At 47.1% G+C, this 27,817-nt stretch overlaps 1 protein-coding gene across 1 annotated transcript; it reads right to left on the reverse strand.

Annotated features, from left to right (window-relative positions):
- On the reverse strand, nt 1-27,279 carry LOC139763487 (uncharacterized). Its single transcript, XM_071689588.1, has 7 exons — nt 27,061-27,279; nt 19,973-21,209; nt 9,486-9,660; nt 8,160-8,250; nt 6,776-6,967; nt 5,846-6,012; nt 1-4,929 (listed from the first exon to the last, which is right to left on the reverse strand). The coding sequence occupies exons 2-7, from the start codon at nt 20,904-20,906 to the stop codon at nt 4,686-4,688; spliced, it is 1,803 nt and encodes a 600-aa protein (XP_071545689.1). The 5' UTR covers nt 20,907-21,209; nt 27,061-27,279; the 3' UTR covers nt 1-4,685.
- Between the last annotated feature and the right edge of the window lie 538 nt (nt 27,280-27,817).

Here is a 27,817-nt window from a genome sequence, read left to right on the forward strand (position 1 = left end):
CAGAACAAAGTGCAGAGAAACGCGCACCTTCATAGAACATACAAACCTCCAGCAGCCAGGATCGAATCCGGGACCCCATTCCAACAGGCGGGAATGCTACAGCTAGGTTATCTACGCCGGATATCTACGCACATAGTAAAACCATCATAAAAACACGAATAAAAGAAATCTGGACATGGCAGTCAAGAGGCTGTAATAACAATTAGGACGCTAGTGAGTTGAAAGTTACTATACTGGAGATACCAGTTACGACACGAGTTAAAACAGTAGGGTAACAATTAGGATACTGGGGTAACAGTCAATACAGTAGGGTAACTGATTAGACGCTGGGATAACAGTTAAGACACCCAAGGAACGGTTAAGGATTATGGTTGACACGAGGAACGGTTAAGACATTGGGTAACAGTTTAGACGCTCGGGTAACAATACAATAGAGTAACAGTTTAGACGCTAATGTAAAAGTCAAGACAGTAGAGTTACAGTTTAGATGCTAAGGTAAAAGTTAAAAAAGTGGGTTAAGCTTAGACGTTAAGGTAACAATGAAGACAGTAAACAAGTTAAGAAGACTGGGTCATATAGACTCTAGGGTTACATTTACGGCAGTAGGATAACAGTTAAGACGATGGTGTAATAAAGCTAAAATAAGTAAAAACATTAGGATAAGTTATAATGTTAAGGTAACAATTAAGACTGGGCTACGTGCGCTTGGGTATGTTAAGACCTTATGCTACGAACAGCAAGTTAGCAGCCACAAAGATAACTTAAGCACAAGGAAAAATTATAATTAATACTCATTTTCTAACCAAGCTGACCGAATATATCTACTAGGTACCTACACGAACACTCTCGTGAACAAGAAAGCATAGACTCCTACAAGAAAATCAAAACACTTGTCAAAGGTGTTATTCACACACACACACTAGGTGTATATATGAAACCTATTTACTATTACAGCCTCACCAGGGGCAGCTGGATGGGGTATATGTACCCCTGGCGTGACGCCATATCATAGTCGACGCTCCAAAACAACAATCAACTAAACAGAAAATGGCGATCGTGTAGCACCCTCCAGAGCGTCCAAGTTCCCGAGCTACGAGTGCAATACCATGTCTTCCATGATATTCTGAACTAATTACTAAAGTCGGATACTCTCCAAGGAAAGCAGCAATTGCGCCCCATGGCAATAATAATTGTGAATAATGAGCGATTCTTAGGTGTAGTGTTATATTTGAGAAAGGAATAAAAGTAACTGGATGATCTGGATGATAAAAGCTCACACATTGATTTGAAATTTGGCGTCACTGGTGAGGATTATGAAGATAAGTGAAAAACCTGGGGTTAATTAATGTGAAGGTAGACAAATTACCTGTAAATTATCAGCAGAATTTACGAAAATCTCACCAAGCCTTCACGAGCAGCCGTTATTTCCGTTACCCCGTCAGTCAGAAATGTTTAGGGTTCTGTGAATATAACCGGATTTCCTTGCACACTTAACTATGCAACGTAACGCAGCAGACTAGAAACATTGAAAATTTCCTTAGTCTTCATTTGCCTCACTACTATGTCATATCTAATATCGTTATAAGTAAAGCAGCGCCTTACTTCACCAACTATTAGTTTTCCCCAGTTCTCAAAACTACACGCATTGTCGTAATACAGTAACCCTCAGCATCACAAGCTATTGACATCGCGTGTTTGCGTAGTTAAAGCATGACTTTCCTTTTAAGAACATTTCTAGTTTGAGAAATGATTAGTTAAATCTATTTCAATGGAGTTTTTTCTCTCTCTTAACAGTTACTTTTGTGGTTTGTTGAGTCCAGACGTTGATGTTGACAAACTGGTAGCGCCTCTAGCGGAGGATTTCGACACGGCGCCAAGCAGAAAGATCCACGTTGCTGAAATGACACGATTTAAACAGAACCAGTTGTGTTTTTATAAAAGTGCCGGATGAGTGGTTACTACATAATGAAGAGATGATGAGTTCTTAGAGAATCAACTGGAGAAGATTGTAGAATGAAGTGAAATAAGCCAGCCCGGATCTCAAGGTAAAGTATAAAGAGACTTCCAAAGTTTTTCATGTATCAGGAAAGCAAACACTGAAATTATAAGGACGTAGATAAAGTATTTATCGGTGTCTCAAAAGTGTTTTCCCAGGATGCATAAGAGTTTATCAAAATCCTCTTCACGGCCTACTCGCCATGCATTCGGTCATCAGTCCCGGTACACAGCCATTCTAGAACATTCGCGTTCACTCTTCTGGACTAGAATATATCTAGACTCGCACATATCGTATACAGTAATTCAAACTTGGACGTTGTATAAAACTTTTCACACAAACGTTATTACAATCATTACAAGAACGGATTGGCATCCATATGGCTTTCATCGCTTCCATTAACAAGAACTGTACAATAGTCAAACAGACTTCACACACACACAAAAAAAATCCTGTAAAACGCTGACATATGTTGACTTACATGTAAAGATACAAGAAAGAATAGGAATAGAAAATACAGAGATCATTTAAACGACTTCCGGAATAGATGAATTCTACAACCCTCCATGTTAACCAGAACTAATCTTTCTCTGCAAATGAAAAAATATTTATGATATGCATCCGGCTCTGACTATAGCTTAACTTATTGTTCATGACAGTTGGCACGGGAGGTTGCAATGTTAATATATTATAGATTTTTGTATTATAGTAGATGTGATTATTGATAATTATTAATTGTGTTACAGGGAGAGATTTACCCTTGTGTTGCGCTGTCTCTTGACCTTGGATATATGTATCACTTTACTTCTTTGTGTACATATTTATTTTTAAGATTATTATACTTTGTCGCTGTCTCCCGCGTTAGCGAGGTAGCGCAAGGAAACAGACGAAAGAATGGCGCTACCCACCCACATACACATGTTAAAAGACGGGGCAACATGAGTTTAAAACTCTCCCCATAATATACAAACATTATTTGCATATCATGACCACACTCCCCAGCCTAAGCCTGGTTCCCATTTACCGACCAGCCACAAGAAGAGGATGAACACCTTGGATGGATGTTGGCCCACCCCTGGGCAGACCTTTGCAGACCTGTGGTTAGTAACACTAATCGCTACACCAAGGAGGCTTTCTTGTGACATTACTGACGGGTCTTGGCATGAGGGGTACATCAGTACCAGCCCGACACGGCATAACGGACGACTGTGACGATAATGGAGGGAGGGGTTAGTGGCGCGGGTGTGCGAGAGAAGCGGTGACCTTAAATAACGTCATTATCAGTTTAACAATCTATTTGTGATAAAGATAACACATATAATGACTCTGTTACCACACTCGTCATGAACTTCATGAATATCACACGTGACAATAATGATAATTTTCACACATAACCCAAATAGATATAGAAATAGATATGATGATTATCTATCCATGTATCTATCATCATAACTCCATTCCCCATTTGCTGGGTTGGATCAGGTACATACATGTTCCCCCGATGCCAGGTACACCCACCTTCAATCTATGCTCGGTGTTTGTTTTGAAACCTGGTCTTCCACACTTACAAAGGTACTTCATACTTTATTCACTTTACGCATCTGGTTGGTTCGTCGAGTGAGACCAGCGACATCACTGGTACCATAATAATCCTAAATTAATGATCATAACTTGGGAATAGTCTTGCAAACTGTTTGTCACGTGTCTCAGTCATGTATGTTGTGCTGTGTCACTCTCTTATATTGACTATGAGTTATAATTACGATGTGTTGAGGTGAAACAGGTTGTAGGTTCCCAAATCGAGTGCAATACTGGTCTCTCATGTCAGGCAGAGTCCCTCCCATATCCCTCCGGGTCACCCCAAGTTCCTTATGGTCCCTGAGCCCCTCAGGCCCTATTGAACCCTCCTTATGACAACTTTCCACCATGTTTCTGTGTAAGGTAAAGATAACTGTTTTATCGTAGCGTTGACTGGCCATGGCCTGGGCAGGAGTGGGGTCAGCTTGTATGTGAAGGAGTATGACCCCCCCCCCCCCTCCCAAGGCGTCTCTAGGTCAGGAGAGTTCCGCACGGAGTCACCGTGGTGATAAATGAAGAGTTGGGTCATCCTGATGTGTCGCTACTGAACTCCTATCACTTCTGATATATCATTTCCAGGATCATGGTTTTCTGAGTCTTTAAGTTGGTCGAAGCCCAGTTCTTCATCTAATCCTTATCGCAAGGGGAGAGAGAGAGAGAGAGTGTGTGTGTGTGTTTAGTTTAGCTCCTGATAACCGGTGTATCTTAGTGTTTGGAAGAATTGGTCTAGTTCTTACAATTTCCAGTTGTATGATAGGCTAAACGAACGCCGGTTGAAGGCCCCACCATAAGACCAGATAACCACATGTGATACTCTCCATATTGTGCATTTGGCCAGGAGAGGTGGATGCGATACCAGTACTGTTTATCCACCATGTGGGCTGACGAGAGCAACCCCCCCCCCCCCCCCACCAAGACTCTTTTCCCTTGCACCGTGGGAAAGCTCAGAAGCCGCCATTACTACGGAGAGACAGTGTGGGGAGAGGCAAGCCTTCTGCAGGAGCAAGACGACAGTATGATCAAGTATGTGGTGAGGCCAGCCTTCTGCAGGAGGGAGACAGTGGTCAGTGTGTAGTGAGGTTAGTCTTCTGCAGGAGGTAGACGACAGTGGTCAGTGTGTGGTGAGGTTAGTCTTCTGCAGGAGGGAGACGAAGTTCTTGGTGACGACGGCCCGAGGTACTGCCCAGTCCTCGTGGTCCACGAAGTCCGTCATGATAACGTTGGCTCCTGGAGGCCCGGCGGGCAGCCCCTCCACCCACCCTGGCAACACCCTGTTGGTAGGGGCCGCCAGGCTCCTCTCCAGCTTCCCGCAGAGGTTCTTCGCCAGGTAGTTCCCCGACGGCGTCAGCACGCACCTGCAGCAGGGAGAACGGAAGTAAGTACACACACGACAGGTTATGCCTTCACGCAGGTGTGAAGACGTGATGACATCCGCGGTAGAGCCCACGAAAGAATAGCCGTCACAACCATAAGAGGAAAACAACAAGGAAAGATCAGGTCGTCCTTCCTCGTTGTACCAACACTTAGTTGGCTGGAGCTTTCCCCATTCCTCGGGGAACACCTCGATAGACTTGGCCTTGTAACTTACACCGTTGTGATTACCGTGCACTGTCTGATGGATTTACCATGTGGCGCCTCATGTATAGACCGTTGTGGTATCTGTTGTACTTTATGAGTGCCTGATGTACTTACCGTTGTGGTATCTTGTACTTTGTGATTGCCTGATGTACTTACCGTGTGGTATCTGTTGTACTTTGTGATTGCCTGATGTACTTACCGTTGTGGTATCTGTTGTACTTTATGATTGCCTGATGTACTTACCGTTGTGGTATCTGTTGTACTTTATGATTGCCTGATGTACTTACCGTTGTGGTATCTGTTGTACTTTATGATTGCCTGATGTACTTACCGTTGTGGTATCTGTTGTACTTTATGATTGCCTGATGTACTTACCGTTGTGGTATCTGTTGTACTTTGTGATTGCCTGATGTACTTACCGTGTGGTATCTGTTGTACTTTGTGATTGCTTGATGTACTTACCGTGTGGTATCTGTTGTACTTTGTGATGCCTGTTGTATTTACCGTGTGGTGCGTGATGTACTTACCGTTTCGTCAGCAGTGTACTTACTATATCTTCCCCGCATATGTGATCCTTGGTAGACAGACTTGATATGATACCTCTCATGTACTCCCACATAAGAGTTCTCATACATTACTCTAAAACACTGATTCTAGCCTGACGGAGGTCGTGGGCTCCCTGGCAGTACTCACTGGGTGACAAAGAAGGTTTTGGGGTCCCGGATGTCGAGTCTGTCACTGAGGAAGTCGAGCATCTGGGGTACGGAGGTGGCGTCTGGCCACGGGTTAGGGAGGGAGTCGCCCGACCACAGCCACGACACCGCCCGCATCGTCTCCGTGTGGCGGTAGAACACCAGCACCTGGGGTTAGGGAGGAGGGGTTCAGACACCAGCACCTGGGGTTAGGGAGGAGGGGTTCAGACACCAGCACCTGGGGTTAGGGAGGAGGGGTTCAGACACCAGCACCTGGGGTTAGGGAGGAGGGGTTCAGACACCAGCACCTGGGGTTAGGGAGGAGGGGTTCAGACACCAGCACCTGGGGTTAGGGAGGAGGGGTTCAGACACCAGCACCTGGGGTTAGGGAGGAGGGGTTCAGACACCAGCACCTGGGGTTAGGGAGGAGGGGTTCAGACACCAGCACATGGGGTTAGGGAGGAGGGGTTCAGACACCAGCACCTGGGGTTAGGGAGAAGGGGTTCAGACACCAGCACCTGGGGTTAGGGAGGAGGGGTTCAGACACCAGCACCTGGGGTTAGGGAGGAGGGGTTCAGACACCAGCACCTGGGGTTAGGGAGGAGGGGTTCAGACACCAGCACCTGGGGTTAGGGAGGAGGGGTTCAGACACCAGCACCTGGGGTTAGGGAGGAGGGGTTCAGACACCAGCAAACAAGGGGACGGGCAGTTTATGTCTTTTTATGGTCATTCAATAAGAATGATGCTTAACCTAAATGTTTTGATGGGGGTCGGCGGCTCTGTAGAGAGGGGAAAGTTGGCAATTGTATTGAGGTCAAGTGTGATCTGCAGACATTAGCACTTCAATAGGCTTCTCTCTCTCTCTCTCTCTCTCTCTCTCTCTCTCTCTCTCTCTCTCTCTCTCTCTCTCTCTCTCTCCCTGGCGACCCACCTGGTAGTTGCATCGGGCGAGGTAGGCTAGGGAGAGGTGACGCAGCTGGTGGAAGAATGGGCAGATGGCGTTGGAGAAGGTGGTCCTGAGGAGGCCCACCAGGGCGGTGTGGTCGGCTGGGCTCAGGCCATGAAAGTGCTGGAAGTCCAGCAGGACCACCTCGCCCGGGTGCTTGGACAGGAAGTGGCCCACCTGTGGCCACACACGGATCACGTTAAGTCTCGATAGAACAGGTGACGTGTCTCAAGTTACAGTCACATATGTATACAGTTAAACACACACACACACACACACACACCTATATATATATATATATATATATATATATATATATATATATATATATATATATATATATATATACACACACCTACCCAAGCCATGTGTTTATTGATTGACCATGTCCATGGATGGATGCACAGCTTGGTTGACTGTGGGCTGACTGACTGAGCAGAGGCCTGAGGGCCAGGCCATACCGTGTGTGAACAGTCAGCATCACTAACCGCTACACTACAGAAGAACTTAGATTATATTTTGGTACATGTGTCTATATATATATATATATATATATATATATATATATATATATATATATATATATATATATATATATATATATATTTCTTACAACGCATGTATACTTAGTCCAGAGATATTAGGCGTCATGAATTTTTACCAATACCGGGTCGGACGCACGCGGGGGAAAACATTGATTAGATACACGTCTCTCCGCCGGTGGGGGGGGGGGGGGGGTAGTGAACCGTGATTGGCGCGCACCGTAGATTTGTGTGTTCAACTTTGCGTCAGCAGAGTAGATACAGCCTCGCCGAAGGTCACGCTTCACAAGCAGGCAGAGTCTGCTAACATTATATATATATATATATATATATATATATATATATATATATATACACATTCATTCTTCTTTCATACTATTCGCCATTTCCCGCGTTAGCAAGGTAGCGTTAAGAACAGAGGACTGGGCCTCTGAGGGAATATCCTCACCTGGCCTCGTTCTCTGTTCCTTCTTTTGGAAATTTCTTGGTGAAGATGTACCAGAATACAAGATGAAGTAGTACATAGTACAAAGTAACAGTATTTCATACAACAGAAACGTTTCATGATTTTTGTAAGGTAGAAACACTGTAAGATGGGAAATCTTTATTCCCAATTATTCTTCCCATCTTCAGTCATGAAAAATTTCTTGTTAAAGATAACCATAATTCGTTTTTTTATTTTCTATTTTGTAGCGGATGAAACACAACAAAAGATGGATTCAGGATGATTTAAGACCATATGAAGAGAGACTTGGAGGATCCAGTAGTATATAGTTCATACCTGGGATGGTTTAAGACCAACTGAACTTGGTGTATAGGAGGCGTACCTCGGAGAGCAGCGGTTGCAGGTCACCCCCGTACAGGCCGTGCACGAAGTAGAACCTAGACCCACGTACAGCCACACGGATGTCGAAGTACCTGTAGACAGAGGGTAGAGCAGGTGACTGGGGGTTACTGGAGTAGTGGGAACAAATTCGTCACCCCAGGGTCGTCAGGGACAGGTCGTCACCCCAGGGTCGTCAGGGACAGGTCGTCACCCCAGGGTCGTCAGGGACAGGTCGTCACCCCAGGGTCGTCGGGGGGACAGGTCGTCACCCCATGGTCGTCGGGGGAACAGGTCGTCACTCCAGGGTCGTCAGGGACAGGTCGTCACCCCAGGGTCGTCGGGGGAACAGGTCGTCACCCCAGGGTCGTCAGGGACAGGTCGTCACCCCAGGGTCGTCAGGGACAGGTCGTCACCCCAGGGTCGTCAGGGACAGGTCGTCACCCCAGGGTCGTCAGGGACAGGTCGTCACCCCAGGGTCGTCAGGGACAGGTCGTCACCCCAGGGTCGTCAGGGACAGGTCGTCACCCCAGGGTCGTCGGGGGAACAGGTCGTCACTCCAGGGTCGTCAGGGACAGGTCGTCACCCCAGGGTCGTCGGGGGAACAGGTCGTCACTCCAGGGTCGTCGGGGACACAAGTCGTCACCCCAGGGTCGTGGGGGGACAGGTCGTCACCCCAGGGTCGTCGGGGACACAAGTCGTCACCCCAGGGTCGTCGGGGGGACAGGTCGTCACCCCAGGGTCGTCGGGGACACAAGTCGTCACCCCAGGGTCGTCGGGGGGACAGGTCGTTACTCCAGGGTCGTCGGGGGGACAGGTCGTCACTCCAGGGTCGTCAGGGACACAAGTCGTCACCCCAGGGTCGCGTGGGACATGTCGTCACCCCAGGGTCGTGTGGGAAATGTAATAACCAAGATGAAGAACATGAAGATTGTTGCTATGGGCAGAGCGAGCCTCAGGCTGGGTGAGGACCACAGCAGCAGATCCAACCAACATTAAGGAGCGTCACTTGGCCCTCCGCGTGACTCGCTCTTAACACCTGAAATCTAGTAGATACTTGAAAGTTTTCTCCTCGGGTGAGAATGGGCGGTTTGACAGCATCGGGATTGTTACTAGCTTAAAACTTTACGAGGGAGTTGTTGCAGTAGTTTGCTCGTTCAGTCTGCCACCTCGTAGACCTTAAGGCTGTTATAATGTGTTGGGGGGAGAGAGAGAGACATGCGGGCTAGGTGTGAGTGTACACATTAGGACAGTAGGAACACCTCTGACAGTCATATGACACCCCCGCCCTCACTCCCCTGCTGTGGGGGGGTGTAGACCCAGTGGTCACCTGATGCCGTGTCTGAGCTGGTCGGTGGCGCAGGCCCTCTGGGTGACGGACCAGCGGAGGATAGCGCGGCGGGCCAGGCACGGGCAGCAGGCGGCCAGGCGGGACACGAACCCTGGTGCGTCAGGACCCACCTCCTCCCCAGCCACCAGGCTGTAACTGAAGGAGTCATGCGAGCCTGCAGGAGGTAGAGGGACAAAGAGAAGGTCAAGTCATGAACACACTTAGGACGCTGATCCTGCAGCCATGCATGACCTCATACAAGCCATGACCACATGAATGAACCAATAACAACAAACATATTAGGAAGGTAATCATAAGGACACACACGTCATGGTCTGTACAACATTCACTGTCTGTACAACGCTCACTGTCTGTACAACACGTCGTGGTCTGTACAACACTCATGGTCTGTACAACACTGTTTGTACAACACGTCATGGTCTGTACAACACTCATGGTCTGTACAACATTCATGGTCTGTACAACACTCATGGTCAGTACAACTCTCATGGTTTGTACAACTGTACAACTCATGGTCTGTACAACACTCTGTACAACTTTCATGGTCTGTACAACACTCACTGTTTGTACAACACTCTGTCTGTACAACACTCATAGTCTGTACAACACTCATGGTCTGTACAGCATTATTACCAATATTGTTCACGGTAACCACTTGCTCAGGGGCGTGGCCTGACCCCGCCTGTGTGTGTTACGCCTCGAGTATTGTCACGTCGGAGAACTTCTCGTTACCAAAGAGCACACCCTTTCCCTGCTACTGGTTGTAGAGCATCCTTGAAGCTGCAGGGACCTCTGGGAAAGAAGTAAGTCCTCGGGTTTTGTGATAAGAGAACTTACTGAGGGTCATTACTGATTATGTGAACGTATTGTCAGATAATTAGAAGCAGTAACCTCCACACACACACACACACACACTAGGGATGTATGTATGTATATCTGTACGACCGGACGGGTCTTGTAACCTGATGCAACCCACAATTACCCTGGGACGTGAGGCTCATTACCCAGACACGCACGACTCGTAAACCAGGGCCACCACCAGCTGTGGAGACCAGCAGGGTCGTATCGTCGTTGTCATGGGACGGAGCGTCGTGCTCATGGGTCGTGCACTCGTGATCAAGGGTTGTTAACCTCGTGCTCAGAGACAGACTACAACCTGACCTCATTAGGCTGACCTGTACATCATGTCTCAAGCCAGTGAGCAATGAGTGGTGCTCACACGACCATTGACGGTTCTGAATTGGCCTGTTGAGCAGGCAGTGCTGCCTCCCTCACCCGCTACGCTATGCCCATTGTTCGAATGGCCGCCAGAACAGAGAGGTTGCTGCCGGAAAGGTTGAGGCAGTTCTCGTACGGCCCTTGTTGAAGTCCAGTAGTTGCCAGCACCTACCATCCCCTCCCTATTCTCTCTCTCTCTCTCTCTCTCTCTCTCTCTCTCTCTCTCTCTCTCTCTCTCTCTCTCTCTCTCTCTGGCTGAGATGGCACGTGTAGCTAATTACCCTAATCAAGGTCGTCTCATTAACGGTCTGTGTGGCCGAAGCCAAGTACCCAGTTCATCGACCAGCCGCAAGGGTAGGAAGAACAGCTAGATTCACTGTGGACCCACTGCTACGGCCAGGATTCGAGCCCCATTAGGGTTCGACCCCGTGCGTCCAGGTGAACGCTTCACGGCCGGGAACGCCAACCGCCACACCACGGACGTGACTAAAAACAGTCCATGAATAATCCAACCTGTCGAGACAGTCTGTAATCAGTCTACCCTAAACTGGTACTTCCATTAACTGGTCCCGGTGGAATGGGCCAGTGATTAGACACGCCATGTCAACAGAGTCGCATTAGTGAAATGTACTGTGAGAGTTCTGACAGAAGTGCTAGTACCACTTTTATAGAGCAGCGACGGTGCGCAGGGTTAAACGCACACTCACACTCACTCTCTGACCCCCAGGGCTGCTTCTGCAGCGCTCAGGAAGCCTGCCACGTTCGCTGGACGGGACCATACGTCAGGGAATCTGGTGATGGGTGTGTACCTGTGTTTAATGAGTGCAGGGCAAAGTGGGCAGAAAGTGTTCAGTGTCTTTGCCATAAAAATGGCATCTTGGGGTTGGCGCTGTGAGATATTCTGTCTGAAGGAAGGAGTACAAAACAACTTTGGAGAACAGTTCGAAAGATTATGTGCACGGGGGTGGCGCCAGCCAGCAGACAAGTCAATTCGCGTGTCGGTCGATAAATTACAGATAACTGATTGATGTTCTGTTGATGAGACAAGAGCTGGTCGTCCACGACCCTCCGAGATAATGTCAAGATCATAAGACACGTCTTAGGAGAATAGTGCTGAGAACATGAACTGGCGCCCCTACATGTACTTTACCTGGTTGGTTGGGCTTGAGGGCCATTGACCTGCCGGGGTCATTCACGCTAGCACGATGGCATGACCCTTGAGCAGGAGTTAACGACCCGTGCGTATGACGTATGACCCTTGAGTATTACGCACGACCCTTCACTATAGTGACAGCCATCATATGTAAGAGTCGTACTCAAGGGTCGTACCGTCCTGATTAAGGGTCACCGAGTCGTACTCAAAGGTCGAGCATGTCAGTGCCCATCATGGGTCGTATCGTCGTGCTCCCTGGCTGGGTTAAGGCACGGCACCGGCACCACAGTCGGGTGACACCAGAATATGGCAGTCGCGAGACAATAAGAAAAATACATAATCCACCGCTGAGCACAGGAGGATGACGTGCTGGAGTTAACTTGACCACCATCGGTCACGCTGTTGACTGTCCGCCACACCACCGGGACATGAAAGACTTGCTGGGTGCAAAGCAACGAGCGTTGGGGGGGGGGGACCTGAAGTACCACGTTATTACTTGTAGGAGGCAGCAGTACTCCACCACCACTCACAGTGCCCACGTATCCACGTCCATTGGTGCCTCGCTTGATGTTCATGCCACAATTACTGCGTTGTAGCGTTGCCAATAAGTTCATTATGTTGCTATTCGTGCGCTTCCAAGGTGTCGTTTAATGTATCATTACTTTTCACTGAACTGCTGTCGTGCCGATTGTGTTGTTCGTTCCGCCACATGGGAGCCTTGTCAAGTGCCACGTACTTCTGTTAATGTACCTTCTATGTACCGTCCCGCACCAAGGATCATGTCACTCCACTGGAGAGCGAACGCCTGCAGTCACCGCTCCACACCTGTGTGGCAGGAGGCAAGGAACTTGAATGTATATTTCGACCATGACATTGAAATCTGTTGTCAGCCTCAGCTACCAGGGGTAGTAGATACGTGAGGTTTCCATAGTTTAGCTTAGATTAAAGTAGCTTTGGATTCGGTTTAACTTCCTAAAGTCTACAAAAGCTATGAAAACTTGACCTAAATTCCCTCAAGAGCCGAGATTTACCTTACCTTTCAGTCTTATAGGTCGAGCTATACACATCGTGTCATGAACATTGGCTGCACATAGTCTCACGTCTCACATGCGCTGCTAAATTGAAGTACAGACTTTCTTATGATTATTGTTAGATTTATGAGGTACATTTCTTGTACGTCTGACACCACCAACGTATTCTCGGGAAGCTAGTTGGAAGGTCCGACACCACCATACACATGTTCTTGAGGCGTGGCTTAGCTTCTGACGGGTAGCTGGCGGGATAGCTTGGCGGTATAGCCCCTGGAGGTCTTGCCCTTGGCTCCCAAGGGGTGGCTTATCATTACCAACAGGTAAGCTTATCGTTAGTGTCTTTGGTTATCTCCTGGGGGAGGGGGGAGGGGGCGGGGAAGACAGTTATCAACCTACCGTTATATAAACTTACGACAAGAACCAGGTTTGTGAGGGGTGCCACCGTCAATGATTTAGGTATGATAATTCTACCACCACTTACAGGTGATGTGCCCGAATCATCTATTTCTCCTATCAGTACTTTGGCACAAATTTTAGACTTTTAAAGCCCCAGTCACCGGCCCCCAGCGACCGCTATGGTCTTAGAAATGACCTCGACCCTAGACCCTAGCCACCAACCCTAGTGACGATCTAGACCCTTGGCACCGTCCCCTAGCGACGACATTGGCGCTGGAAACGACCCAGATCCCAGCCCTAACCCTACGTCAGCGCAGGTGCTTGGGATAGAGGGTGGGTGGGGGCTGCTCACGGCTCCCCCAGCTCCCCTCTTATTATTCATCAGGTAAGACGTATGGTGATAGCTGCTCGCTAAGCCTACCAGTATGGTCCGTACCCCGCTCTAGTTAGGTAAGTAGGTACACACACTCTCTCTCTCTCTCTCTCTCTCTCTCTCTCTCTCTCTCTCTCTCTCTCTCTCTCTCTCTGTTGTTCATGAATTCCCATGTGCCACGCCCTAAATGGACCAAAAAAATATCACACTCGTGTCTACAGTAGATCTATAAAGTCCCTGAATGATACAACCCCCCCTCCCCCCCCCCTTCCCTTCCCATATTCTGCGTATGAAAATATGCGATTCTTTCAGAGGGAATGATAGACGCCAGAATATATTTCTTTCTTTTTTGAATTAGTATCATGTGGTAAAAAAAAAGAAAAAAAGCAGCAGGAGAATATAGTGTGTGGTGTATGTGTGTGTGTGTGTGAATAGAGTGGTCATGGCCACTTTATAGAGTGCTAAGCAAGCCAGCTAGTGCTTGATAATGCACAGGATGAACAAGGACTCTCGACCTTGTGTGAGCAGGCGAGGTATCTGGTGAATGGTTAACGTAGTGAGTGAATAATGAAGAGAGTCATGTTGTGGTGTACCCCCGTCCACAGGGGAGCGGCGGAGTAGAATTTATTCGTGCCAGTTGTGTCAGGGTCACGTATTTAAAGTTGTTGTTGACAAGGCATTGTCTTCGAGATTTTCATATGTCTGTAGTACTTGCAAAATATAAGACATTATCATAGACAAGACGAATATTTGTGGATGGGTTATTGTACATTATATTCACCTTAAAAATGAAAATAGATAAATGACCACAAAAGAAAAAATACCTTTAGGTGAGAAAGTATGAGTTAGATATGAGTAAAATATGGCCAGTCATTCTTTATAGTTATAATCGCCTGTCGAGATTAACGCTTCTCATGACTGGCTAATATAGTATATATATTTATAATATATATATTTATATATATATATATATATATATATTTATATAATATTTTTTTGTTATTTTTTTTTTTTCACTATTCGCCATTTCCGCATTAGCGAGGTAGCGTTAAGAACAGAGGACTGGGGCCTTTTTTCGGAATTCCTCACCTGGCCCCCTGTTCCTTCTTTTGAAAATTAAATAAAAAAACGAGAGGGGAGGATTTCCAGCCCCCGCTCCTCCCTTTTTAGTGCTTCTACGACACGCAGGGATAGTGGGAAGTAATCTTAATCCCCTATCCCAGGGTATTTATATATAATATATCTATATATATATATATATATATATAATATATATATATATATATATATATATATATACATATAATTTATATATATATATTATCCCTGGGGATAGGGGAAGAAAGAATACTTCCCACGTATTCCCCAGCGTGTCGTAGAAGGCGACCAAAAAGGGGAGGGAGCGGGGGCTGGAAATCCTACCCCCATTTTTTTTTTTTTTTAATTTTCCAAAATAAGGAACAGAGGAGGGGGCCAGGTGAGGATATTCCCTCAAAGGCCCAGTCCTCTGTTCTTAACGCTACCTCGCTAATGCGGGAAATGGCGAATAGTTTGAAAGAAATATGTATATATATATATATATATATATATATATATATATATATATATATATATATATATATGTGTGTGTGTGTGTGTGTGTGTGTCATCCCTGGGGATAGGGGAGAAAGAATACTTCCCACGTATTCCCTGCGTGTCGTAGAAGGCGACTAAAAGGGGAGGGAGCGGGTGGCTGGAAATCCTCCCCTCTCGTTTTTTTCAATTTTCCAAAAGAAGGAACAGAGAAGGGGGCCACGTGAGGATGTTCCCTCAAAGGCCCATTCCTCTGTTCTTAACGCTACCTCGCTGACGTGGGAAATGGCGAATAGTACGAAAGAAAGATATATGTGTTTGTGTTTGTGTGTGTGTGTGTGTGTGTGATAAGAGCAAAAAGACAAGGTTCAACCCATTGGAAAAATCTTTTTTTCTCAAGAAATGAGCGATGATGATAATAAAGATAATAATAATAATGTCATTTTCACTGTTTAATGTAAGGTGAGCCGACCCACTAGTGACCAACATGGCAGCTCGGCAATAACCTTGTCTCCGGGACGACATTTTTCCGCAACATAAAAAAGATCTCAAAACTTTCTCTTCGTTAATCAGGCATTCCAATCGACCTTTTTTCTCACATCGATTTTCCTCGAAACTTTTGCGTTTCCGGGTCTAGTTTGTTTTTGTGTTACGTCAACCGAAATTCAAGGAATCAGTGGAAATGTCAGGTGTCGGTGTGAAAAAAAAGAAGAAGAATACAATTTCACAATCTCGTTGCCTTTCCAGGCGCCATGACAGGTCGCCTGGCAAGCACGTATCACAAGGAGTGAATTTAGCATGTGATATTTTACGGCGGTTTTTGTCGCGGTGGTGAAGTACGATGTAGATGGGGGGTTTTATTTATTCATTTTTATTATTCTTTTATATTCATTTTTATTTTATTTTATTTTATCTTAATTTTTGGTGTGTGTGTGTGTGTGTGTGTGTGTGTGTGTGTGTGTGGTAAAAGCTTTTAGATTGGAAACTGGTTCATTAGTCTAGAGAGACAGTGGGGGATGATATAAGCGAATGTACATCTTATTGATAGATTCTTTTCAGTTCATGATAGAGATTTGCTATTTGATTTTGGTAGCATTATCGTTGGAAAATCATATGAACTGCGTGTATTGACAGGACGCCGTAGCTCCCAGGAGCAGTAGAGAGGACTCGGCTCGCGTCGGTGTAGCAAGTGGCTGGGCGACGGGCGAACCACGACGCCCCCCGTGCCGCCGGGGAACCAACCGACGGGGGAGGACGCTCCCTAGAACTGCTACATAAGGGCAAGTGATGAAACACAGGTAGTGGGGCGTGGATGTCCACCTCCCCTCCTGCGTACAGGGGCGTCGGGACGTGAAGATAAAGAGAAAAAGGTAAAGGAAATTGAAAAATGCTCTTGAGTTAAAGATTTTCTACATCGCAGATACACACATGGATGATGCCTCATAGTTCATCGTGAGATGAGAGTCCTTGGTACCCTGTGTGGGGTACCGTCCGTGGTGCCGTCTGCGGGGTACCATCCGTGCGTGGTGCCCTCCGTCGCACCTGTTACCATCCACGTCTTCATTCGCCAGCCAGCGAAAGAAACAGTAAAAATAGTTGAGGTTTTGTAAGGTGGTTCGCCATGCCAGTTCGCGTATGACTCCCGCCCACCTACTGACGAAGCTGGCCAAAAAATAAAAATAAAAAAAAAATACGCATCTTTAAACTTAATGTATGCCTGACCCTTGACCTGTCCCTCAAGATTCAAGTTAAAGACCACGATGATTTATCCAAGGGATATACCGTTGTGCTCAAGGGTCGTACCGTCTTGTTCAGGTGCCGTACCGTCGCGCTCAGAAGTCGTACCATTGTGCTCAGAAGTCGTACCGTCGTGCTCAGAAGTCGTACCGCTGAGAGATCGAGTATTTGCGTCTTCGTCACAGTTTCTGGAGGAGATTAATCTTTTTTCGTTAAGTTGGAGGCTCCAGTCATGGACCAAAGTCCACATCAAGGCCGGACTTTACTTGAAATATAGAGTGAGTTATGAAGGAGGGGAAGACAAGGCAAATTATTTACGAATTTTGGAGGAAATGGAAAAAATAGAAATTGAAAATGCCAGGTCGTAGTTACTGGGACAGACATGAGACAAGACATGAGGTAAATATTTCTCTTTGCTCATGTACCCGGTACAACTTGCCTTCATTGTAGACGAATATGGCGGACCGTGCTCTACTGAGGAATAACCCATGGCAGAGCTTTGATCTAGCGATGCACTACATCAGCATGATTAACGCTAAGTGTGCAGTATGACCTTGATAGCCCTGAGTGTAGAGGAAGGTGTGACCTAATGAGGACGAAGAACAGTCTGTTCCCTGTTGTCGTCTGTTGACCCTGACGTCCAACGGAGACACGCATGTTGGTGGGGAAGAAACAGAATAGCTGATTGAGACAAGACATGACCACGCATCCGATAGCGTCTCCTACCTCTAGGGCTGTTTTCTTTCACCTTCGATTCGCCTGTGCGACTCTGCGGTTATTCTGCGGTTATTAGCAGCGGTGTCCGGGGAGACATGTAAACATTGCTTTCCCTCGTCACGAACGACCTCATTAGAACAAGGACGAGAGGACGCGATAACAGGGGTAACATTACACTGGCGGGAGATAGTGCCAGTCACCTGGTACTAGGACAGTGCCATGGACGACAGGAGATGATAGTCCAGGGTGGTGCTGTGAGCAGCTCCACGTAAGGACGGAAGATCAGTTACATGAGACGGAAAGTCTGGACGGTGTTGAACAGCATTCAGGCACCGCCACACACCACACTACCACACACACCACAGCGCCACACATCACAGTACCGTACACACACCACAGCGCCACTCACCACAGTACCACACACCACAGCGCCACACATCACAGTACCGTACACACACCACAGCGCCACACACCATACGTACCACACACCACAGCGCCACACACCACAGTACCGTACACACACCACAGCGCCACACATCACAGTGCCGTACACACTACCACAGCCGCCACACACCAGTACGTACCACACACCACAGCGCCACACATCACAGTACCGTACACACACCACAGCGCCACACATCACAGTACCGTACACACACCACAGTGCCACACACCACAGTACCACACCACAGCGCCACACACCACAGTACCGTACACACACCACAGCGCCACACACCACAGTACCACACCACAGCGCCACACACCACAGTACCGTACACACACCACAGCGCCACACACCACAGTACCACACCACAAGCGCACACACCACCAGTACCACACACCACAGCGCCACAACCACAGTACCCACACCACAGCGCCACACACCACAGTACCACACACCACAGCGCCACACACCACAGTACCACACACCACAGCGCCACACACCACAGTACCACACACCATAGCGCCACACACCACAGTACCACACACCACAGCGCCACACACCACAGTACCACACACCACAGCGCCGCACACCACAGTACCACACACCACAGTGCCACACACCACAGTACCACACACCACAGTACCACACACCATAATGCCACACACCACAGTACCAGCGTTGGCCAAGCGGTCAAGGCAGGTGTCTTATATAGCTGACTGTATCACTGGTAATCTTTTATTCACTATGACCTAACGTTTCACCCACCTCAGAGGGACTGGCTAGGTCTGTGTCCATGGCTTGGAGTTTATAATTTTGCCTCGAGTTGGGTCATGGGAAGTCTTGTAAGGGATGTTTTGAAAGTTATTGTTTTATCTATCCTTACTCCTAATGAAACCTAACCAAACCTGACCGCTGAATGTACTTGATCAAAATTCAGTCTTCTGTCACGCCATCATAAAAAATTTCCTCCACCGTCTGGTCGTTTGTTCGAGGTATACAATGAATACTTGAAGCCAGTAGTCACACTGCCTGTACTCCAGAACGTGATGGCTGCTGTTCGTCACGCACAGCACTGACGGTTTAATGTTTGATCAGGTAAACAAACAGTAACTAAGAAAGAATCTCAGGAAAATGTTCGGGTTGCTAAAGAAGCGTCAGGTTATAAATATGATCAAAGGCCATGATTTTGATGATCAGTGGCATTTTGTGAGGCATAACTTCCTTTTTTTTATTATTCTTTTTCAAGTATGGCAAGTGCCTCGAGACCCTATCCTCGTCAACATCTCTGTACTAATATGTAACTCTAGGAAATGTACCGTTATTACCCTGAGCCAAACGTTACATGATCATGTTACACATTCACATACGAAAATGTGTAATAATATCACACATTTCTAAGTCTCCTTCAAGACTATTTGTGTAGGGAAACAAACAATAGACAGAAGTGGACATAGATTGGATGTAACTAACTGATATGATTCCTTCTTCTCGATCGTCTTTGTTCAAGACGATGTCAGTCCCTGACTCTGGTGTAAGTCACTCTCACCCAGTGGTGTGAGTCACCCCTGCAGTGAGTCGCTGGAGGTGCGAGTCTCTCTCACCCCTGGTGAGCGCAAGCCTTGCATTGTTTAACGGGTAGTTCTCCTACAGATTGCGTCACCGTCTCAGCCCACTCATCAAGTTACCTGGGATGGGCCCTGTGACCCACTCATCTGGTGTGGGGTCTTCCTCAGCCCACTCACCTGGTATGGGCTCCTAGCCTACTCGCCTTGGCATGGAACCTCCCCCGCCCACTCACCAAGCATAGACTCCCAACCCACTCACCTGGTATAAAGAGGTGGTTGAGAGGGATCCTCTGCAGCGCCGGTGGTAGGTTAGACATCCACGACTCTAGGTCCTGTGCCCTGAAGGCCCCTCTTACTGGGGATCTGCTCTCCGCCAGTGGTGGCAGGAGGTGGGCGGGACGTAGGATGGGCGTGGTCAGGAGTACCTTGCCGTCTGCAGTAGGGGGACGCCCATCCTGGGTGTGTGGCCGCAAGAGCTGCTTCTTCAGACTGTGACCTTGTGACTTGGGATGCGACAGGTTCCCCGGCCCGTTTTCATGTCTCTCGTCCACTTCCGTCAACTCCTCGATCTCGAAGGTGATGGACGTGAAGTCCCCGACGCCCTTCTCGCTGGCGTTCAGGATGCAGTAGATGGGCGATAGGTCCTCCAGGTCCTGGGTGTTGTCATGAAGGCGACGGGGTACCAGCCCTGGGCCAGGGCCTAGAGTCTGCCAACCCCCACGATCACCCTGGGTGCTGGGGTCTGGGGTGCTGGCTGGCCGGAAGAGCCTAGTCGGGTGAATTAGGTTCGCCTCGTCGTCCTCTACTTCAGGAAGGTTGGACTTCCGCGAACCTGGCAGGAAGTTACCCTTCTCTTGTGATCCTTTGGTCACTTCCCTACGACCTGACCGCCACAAGCCGAAGAGGGAGAACCCTCTCCTCCTGGGACGTGTCTTCGTCTTGTCTGGGCCAGATTCCGGCGTGGGGGCTCTGGGTCGCGGGAAAGGGTGCCTCTGACCTCCCTGCAGAGCGACGGTGGTCGGGGTCTGGCTGGACGCACGGGGAGCGCCCTCCACCCGGACAAACAACCGCCGGCTGCCATGCTCCTCTGTAGGGTCTTGGGTGCCGCCGCCAGGGACGAGCTCCTGCAAGATGAGGCTACGCTGGAGGCTGTTGAGGCTTGCCTCCTCCACCTGGCTTTCCTCATCGCTCATCTACCTTTCGTTCTCATCCTGAGCAACACACCAACCTCCCTCCCACCACTCATGTCACTCTACTCACGCATTGAACAACCTGCGCCATCCATACTTACACATCTGGTCTATCAGTCATCCCAAGATGGCACCAACGTGTTTCCGTGAGTAGTATGCGTTCAGTCACTCGCCACCTTCAGGTTATCATGAGGGCGTTGTCTGATCACACCCCGGTCGCCATTTTAATGCCTGCAGACGAACTCGGTATCTGTCGTGTATCCTGGGGCACACCTTCCTCCTCACCGTTATCGTTTGTCTGTCCACCTGGAAATGAGTCAGTTGTGAAGCATTAGGGAAGCTACGATTTTCACTGCATCTTGTGTTACGTCAGTCACAGCGGCAAGTAAGTGTTGGAAGCTATGTCCTCTGTGGGTCTACTTTCCTAGCTAATGGGTACAGGAGAGAGACAGATTGGGAGAAAATATTTATAATGGTTTGTGTGAGGACTCCAGACAGCGGCACTGAAGGCGCGAGGTACCTGACGGGCTTTCTCACTACGTACTTCGGTGACACATGCGTGAGCGCCGGTGAAGGTTGGGACCTGATCATACATGGTCACCAATAGTACGATAGTTCCTATGTCTGTGCTCAGGTCTAGACTTCGCTTCTCCTTCCCTGGTCACGTAGTATTAACTAATCAAATAACGGAATAGAACCAATGACAATAAATGTGATCAGATAACAGAAATTATAATGATTAATTGAGTAGTTTATTTCGACCTATTTCATATATCCGCTCGTTTATTCACTTTTCGTATACCCGAGTCTTTCAGTTATTGATTCCATAAATTTCACGACATTAAGTCGAGAAGGCAGTCATATTATTTTCATTAATCAGGCAGGAGCAGCCAGATGACCGTATAGAGATATTCAGCGGGGGGAAAAAATGCGACCGCCAGCGAAAGATTGGTCACGTTAGCTGGTTGTAAATAGGATATACAACTCATTTGGTCGCGTTATGAATTATTCAGCTGAGGAGATGATGATATGCTCCCCGAAAGCCATGTCACCTTTATCATTCTTAAAACACATCTATGTATATATATATATATATATATATATATATATATATATATATATATATATATATATATATATATATATATATATATGCCGCGTGAAGAACTAGAAAAACAAAAGTCTACTTAACAGGAGGAAAGTTTAAGATTTGTAGCACAATGAATTTAGTCTGTCCTTCAGAGAGTAAAGAAAACGAGTGATAAACGGACTGGCTGGTACCCCGAGACCCCTCCTAGCTATCAGCTTCTCACATCCTTTCTAGTTAATTATACGTATGCTCCAACATCACGAGTGAGGAATTGCTTCTCTCCCATATTTCTTCTTCTCTCTTCAGCAAATCGCAATGGCTGAGCGGTTGCGCTTGGAATTCGACGGGCATGACGTTAATCGATATATATATATATATATATATATATATATATATATATATATATATATATATATATATACCAAGAATATTTCATAGTACTTAACATAAGGCAAACGATCACTCTCCTGCACGGTAGACGAAGAGGAATTGGTAAGACAATTTACCTCAGTGTCGCCAGTCTTCCCTGGTGATGTGGTGAATCGTGATATCGTATATGCGCCCTCGCTAGTGACGGCGGGTCACGCCAGCTGCCCGGGTGAGGTAGGTTTTAGACGGAACAGAGCGATAAAGCTGTCTGTGTCTGGTTGACGGGGAGGCGCAGAGCTCTTCCTCACTGTCTACTGTAAGGTCACGGCGCGCGGCAGCTCCTGCTGTCTCAAGGACGGATGATATATGTCACGGGGCGATGGTCACGCCTGTGCCGTAGACAGATAGCGTAGTTTCCTTATCCTCCTAATTTCTCTCCTTATTTCCCCTCCTCTCTCTCTCTCTCTCTCTCTCTCTCTCTCTCTCTCTCTCTCTCTCTCTCTCTCTCTCTCTCTCTCTCTCTCTCTCTCTCTCTCCTCCCCATTATCCGCTCTCTTTTGTGCTCTGTGAGACCCGGCCTCTCTCGCTGTTGGCTGGGTGGAGCCTAGCCATTTCTCCGGCTTTATGGCGTTGCCCAGTAATGAGGTGGTTATAGTGAAGGTGGTCAAGTTGGATTTCGTCAGGTAAGCTGGCCACTGCCTTAGCTGACGGTGATGTGAGAAGGTGAAGTCAAGGCCCGTAAGTCGTGTTCAATTTTTTATTTCATGCTAAAATATGGGCTTTTGTTGGCGTAGTCACGTATTTATTCCCTTGCGCTGAAATTTATTTAAACGCCTCATCAACGGACGGGAGCTTTAAAGTGGATAATAAGTTTATTCTAATTCTTATAAACAAGGCAATGTCTCGCCTAAGAATCTGATAGGCAAGTAGATATCATTATACACAGTACGGTTGATATTCATTTTAATTGCGCGTGTCAGTTGAACGGACGCGCAGTTTGAACTCCTGGTAACATTAATGGGGTTGTTAAGGTCACGAATGCTACGTTGAGTAATCTTTTATCGGTACCTTCCCCCGCGGAGGAGATTGCACACTTGATAAGGAGACTCGTGTGTGGCGCCACCGAAGTTTTATTTCCCACAGGCACGGGAGGGCGGCGCCACAACCGACACCCCCCACCTGCCTACTAAAAACCCAAGGGCGTCCCCCTCTTTATCATCACACTGGGGGGGGGAGGTCCAGACTTGAGGTGAGGGTGTGTGGAGGCCTTCTCCGGCAGTACAGTCTCGTCAGAGAACTCCACATTTCAAAGGAGTTTGCCTTTCCCCGCTGCTGGAAATATTGTATTCTTTGGAAAGAGATTCTGGGTAACACCCGAACTCTCTGGGAAACTGGTCCTGGGACGATTATAGATGAATTATATAGATGATGTAGTAGAATTTCCGGCCACTTGAGCCTGAAGCAGTAGTGAGAGAAGTGTTGAGTCAAGACCTAATGGTCTCAAACCCATACCCACTTTCTGTCGTTCCTCCAGTACAACTGAGAACACATCGTTGTGTGTTTGGTCGTCGTCTGCAACAGTGTGTTGGCAGGACGCTGTCTGCTAGAACTCTTCCTCGTTGTCCATTCTATAATCTAGGAAATCTTAGAAATGGATTGAATTTTGTTGTAATTATTTGAGAGAAAGGGATTGAATCTTAATGTAATTACTTGAAAATGGATACACAGTTTATAATGTTTAATAGAACCCAGACATACTGGTGACCTTGATGGAACCCAGACATTATGGTGACCACACCGGGACTCGATGTATTAATGACCCTAAAGGGACTGAGAGAGTTATTGATGACCCTAACGTTACCCATACGTATTGATAAGTCCACAAAGACCCAGATATATTGATGCCCATACTTCATTGTACCATATTTATGTTTACCTCAAAGTTTAAGCCCTCAGACATCTGCTGGTAATGTAATGTTTATTTAGGAACAGAGATGTCCTTCAGTCAACGTGGTGGTAGGTGCAAGCGATAGCGCTAATGGAGGACGCCTCTGCCGTGACAATCCCAAATGCGCAGTACATTAAGCCGTATGCGCTTACCCACATATGTATGCCTACGCATGACGCATACTCACACATACCTATGTATGCATTCACATGACGCATGCATGAGGCAAACGTGAGTGTCAGAAGTAGAATGACATTCAGCTGAAGTAGCATATGTAGACAAAGGAGTATTTGAGCAATTTGGGTGTACATTTCTAAGCCATTTGCGGCCACACTGTGAGAACTCCAGCACAGGGATCAGTCTTGACACTCGTGTTGCCACACACTTCTTGCCTCGAAGGTTATTGTGTTCTGCTGAACCCGGAAAATTAGAGCGAATGATAATGATAATAATGATTATAATGATTAAGCTCTCGTCAATGTAAGTTAAAAGCCTGAAGTAGGGTTATTTTACTGACACCAAGTGACGCGGAATCATGTCAACATTGGGGGTCACAAATGATGTCAACCATCACTGTAAGCTCTCGCTGCCACCATCCACAATATCACACTCCCTGAGAACATGACGCCTTAAGAACTCCCATCCCTAGTGTCCTCTGTGCCTAACATCAGCCCATCAAAACATGGGTGTCTCTTCTTATACAGTCGGTTATATGCCTACGTCTAAAGGAAAAAAGCTTACAGAGAAAGGAAAGTGTCCTGCTCGTACATTCGAACGCAGTTGTGGTGTAGTTCACAATTGTATGAAGGGTAACTGTAGAGACCCCACCCCCTGTTTTGGGTAGAAGACCTCCGAAAGCATCATAAGGAGTACGTATGGGTAAGGTCGCAGACCCAGCAGTGAGAGCAGATGATCTTACCAGTCTCAGAGTCGTCACATATCCTCCCCATTTATAATGGACGTTCCCCCCAACACCCACCCACCCCTCGCTGCGACTGAAACAACCCCCCCCCCCCCCAGCTCTCTGCCGCGGGAACGTTGCCAACATCAACGTTTCAGATGATTATCGATCGAGTGAGGAGACGCTGTGGTCCGATGGGAGCCACCTCCCTCCCCTCACCTACACAAGGCCTCCCGGTCCTCCGCGCGATTTTATATTCATAAGATTTTCCATTCCATCCAGTTTCCCAGCTGTTGTCCCCAGTTCTGAGTTTTTTCTTTCGTGGACCATAGCGTCCCTTGCCTCACACATGCACTCTTACAGACGGTTCGTGCAAGCACGCACGCATACGAACGTACATATACAAAGGAAGATGGACGGGTTGTACAGGGAAAGGAACAGGAGTTCGAGGGAAACAAACCTGATGTAGTAGTTCCCCCACCCTCCCTCCTGTATACCACGTCAGTCCATTTTAGTCTATCCCATGCACGTGCCTCTCGCCCTCCAAATAAATGTTCCAACACCGCCACTCTCATGTATGCTCTTGTTCTCGGGACCTAAAACTCACGTTCATACAACACAGTCGGGACTAACAATATCATCACTCACCGAACTCCCCTTACACACTCTTCACTGCATCCAGGACCATAAACTCCTCTTTTTCCATCCAGTGACTCACTTCAGGCCCCCATGGTTCCATCTGCTGTCATGTTCACTCCCCGGGACGTAATCATACTACTTCCTCCAGCTTCTCCCCATTCAAACTTACCCTCAGACCCTCCTGTCTCACCCACCCTGATGTGCCTCGTTTCCTATCTTTTATTCACATTCGCCCTCAACTTTCTCCTTTCTCACGCACACCCAAAATTATCATTTCGTTATGAATATTTGTCTGGAGTCTGCCACCAGAGATGGGTCACACACACACACACACACACACACACACACACACACACACACACATGGGAAGTTGCCTTTACATGATTTATTCTCGGCTTTATCCCGAGCTTCTCCTTAGTTTTGGGTCTATCACTAACGCCTTTAAACAGTGAGCATAGGCCGTATGGCAAGTATTATGGCATCACCACCGAACAAGCGTAATGTTACGTATACATAGATGGATTGGATAGTACCTGGATATCTGCGTGAAAACAAGATCCTAACTCAGTAGTGAGAGTAATAGAGTCACAGTGCTGTAAGCCGGTACACACAGGAGCATTATACGAGGTCTCCTTCGACGTTTGTTCCCAATGGAAAGAAAATCTCCCGACGCTTGCACGCCATCGAACTTCACTTGACCGAGATCGAAGCCAGTGCTCAAGCCAACATCGACTTCGTTTCCGTTTTTTTTTTTCCCCTAAATCAAGGCAAGAATGAAGAGGGTGTCAAAATTAGCGGCAGTATTTCTTCCATTATTATCTTATATTTTTTCACTTTAGGATATTTCATCTTGTTTCCTAGTCTTGTTCTGCATTGGTAATTCACTGTTGGATAAGATGATGAACTATAATCAAAGGAAAATCACTTAAGGCTCTGCCAATTGCTTCAAACTCAGCCATCTGTTCCAGAATGCAAAAGTCATATCATTTCTTCTAACCGTTCACAAAATTCGACATATTTGATATTTTGGCCTAACATGAATGCCACGAAATTAGCATATAGTCGGTTCGTCTCGTTTTTCTGTTTCACCGAATTGTCTTCTACTATGTATACAGTCTGCTTCAACCATCGTCTGATGACAATGATAACTTCACAGTTTGATCCGCATATTGTTATGGCAGGGTACACATGGCCCAAGATCAATGTTTACCTTGGCAACTCCATGGTCGGCCGCCAGTGTGCCGGACACCGTCTAATCAAACCTGCAGCTGAAGTCTGACTGGCGGGGGCTTCTGCGGTGTCCTTGCTTATACACTCCCGGCCTGGGTCAGAGCGGCCGCTCTACCTTGTAGACACAATTTGAGATGATTGGAGAGGATCCTCAGGTAAATCTCTCTATATATATCTCTCTCTCTCTGAGCACCACGGAAGTCCTAACTCGCGGCAAAGTCTCGTCATAGGTAAACATAGGTCTCTCTCTCTCTCTCTCTCTCTCTCTCTCTCTCTCTCTCTCTCTCTCTCTCTCTCTCAGTGTGGCAAGATGCCGAAAAGTTAGAAATTTACGTGGTACTCTACCTCTGGAAATGGATTGAAGTGGCAAATAAGAATTGTATGAGTCTTATAGCTTGTCATAGGGGAAGAACCAGAATATTTGACGCTGCAAGAATACTGTGAAATATTGAAAAAAGAAAAAGATCAGAAAATCAAACGAAAATATACCGGAGACCCTGCAAGAAAGCTGTGTGGAAGAACTACAGAAATGTTTCAAAGAAAACGATAAACGGTTGAAGGGAATCGTTGATAATGACTACCTCACGTGCATGGCGACCGTGAGAAGCAATGCATCAAGCAGGATTGTGACTGGGATTGTGACGTGATCGATCGGAATATACGCACAGCTTTTACTCATGATAACTAGATTTATAGACATTTTTCTGTTAATATTGCTATTGATGTATATGAATTAT

This window comes from Panulirus ornatus, chromosome 47 (genome assembly GCF_036320965.1).
Source record: "Panulirus ornatus isolate Po-2019 chromosome 47, ASM3632096v1, whole genome shotgun sequence".
Classification (NCBI taxonomy): domain Eukaryota; kingdom Metazoa; phylum Arthropoda; class Malacostraca; order Decapoda; family Palinuridae; genus Panulirus; species Panulirus ornatus.

Excerpts from the sequence above, each read along its gene's own strand:
- LOC139763487 (XM_071689588.1), bottom strand. The coding sequence starts at position 20,906 with ATGAGCGATGAGGAAAGCCAGGTGGAGGAGGCAAGCCTCAACAGCCTC. Across the intron at positions 9,661-19,972 it reads CAACCACCTCTTTATACCAG|GCTCGCATGACTCCTTCAGT; the intron begins GTGAGTGGGTTG and ends TACCTCCTGCAG. Across the intron at positions 8,251-9,485 it reads CAGCTCAGACACGGCATCAG|GTACTTCGACATCCGTGTGG; the intron begins GTGACCACTGGG and ends CTCTGTCTACAG.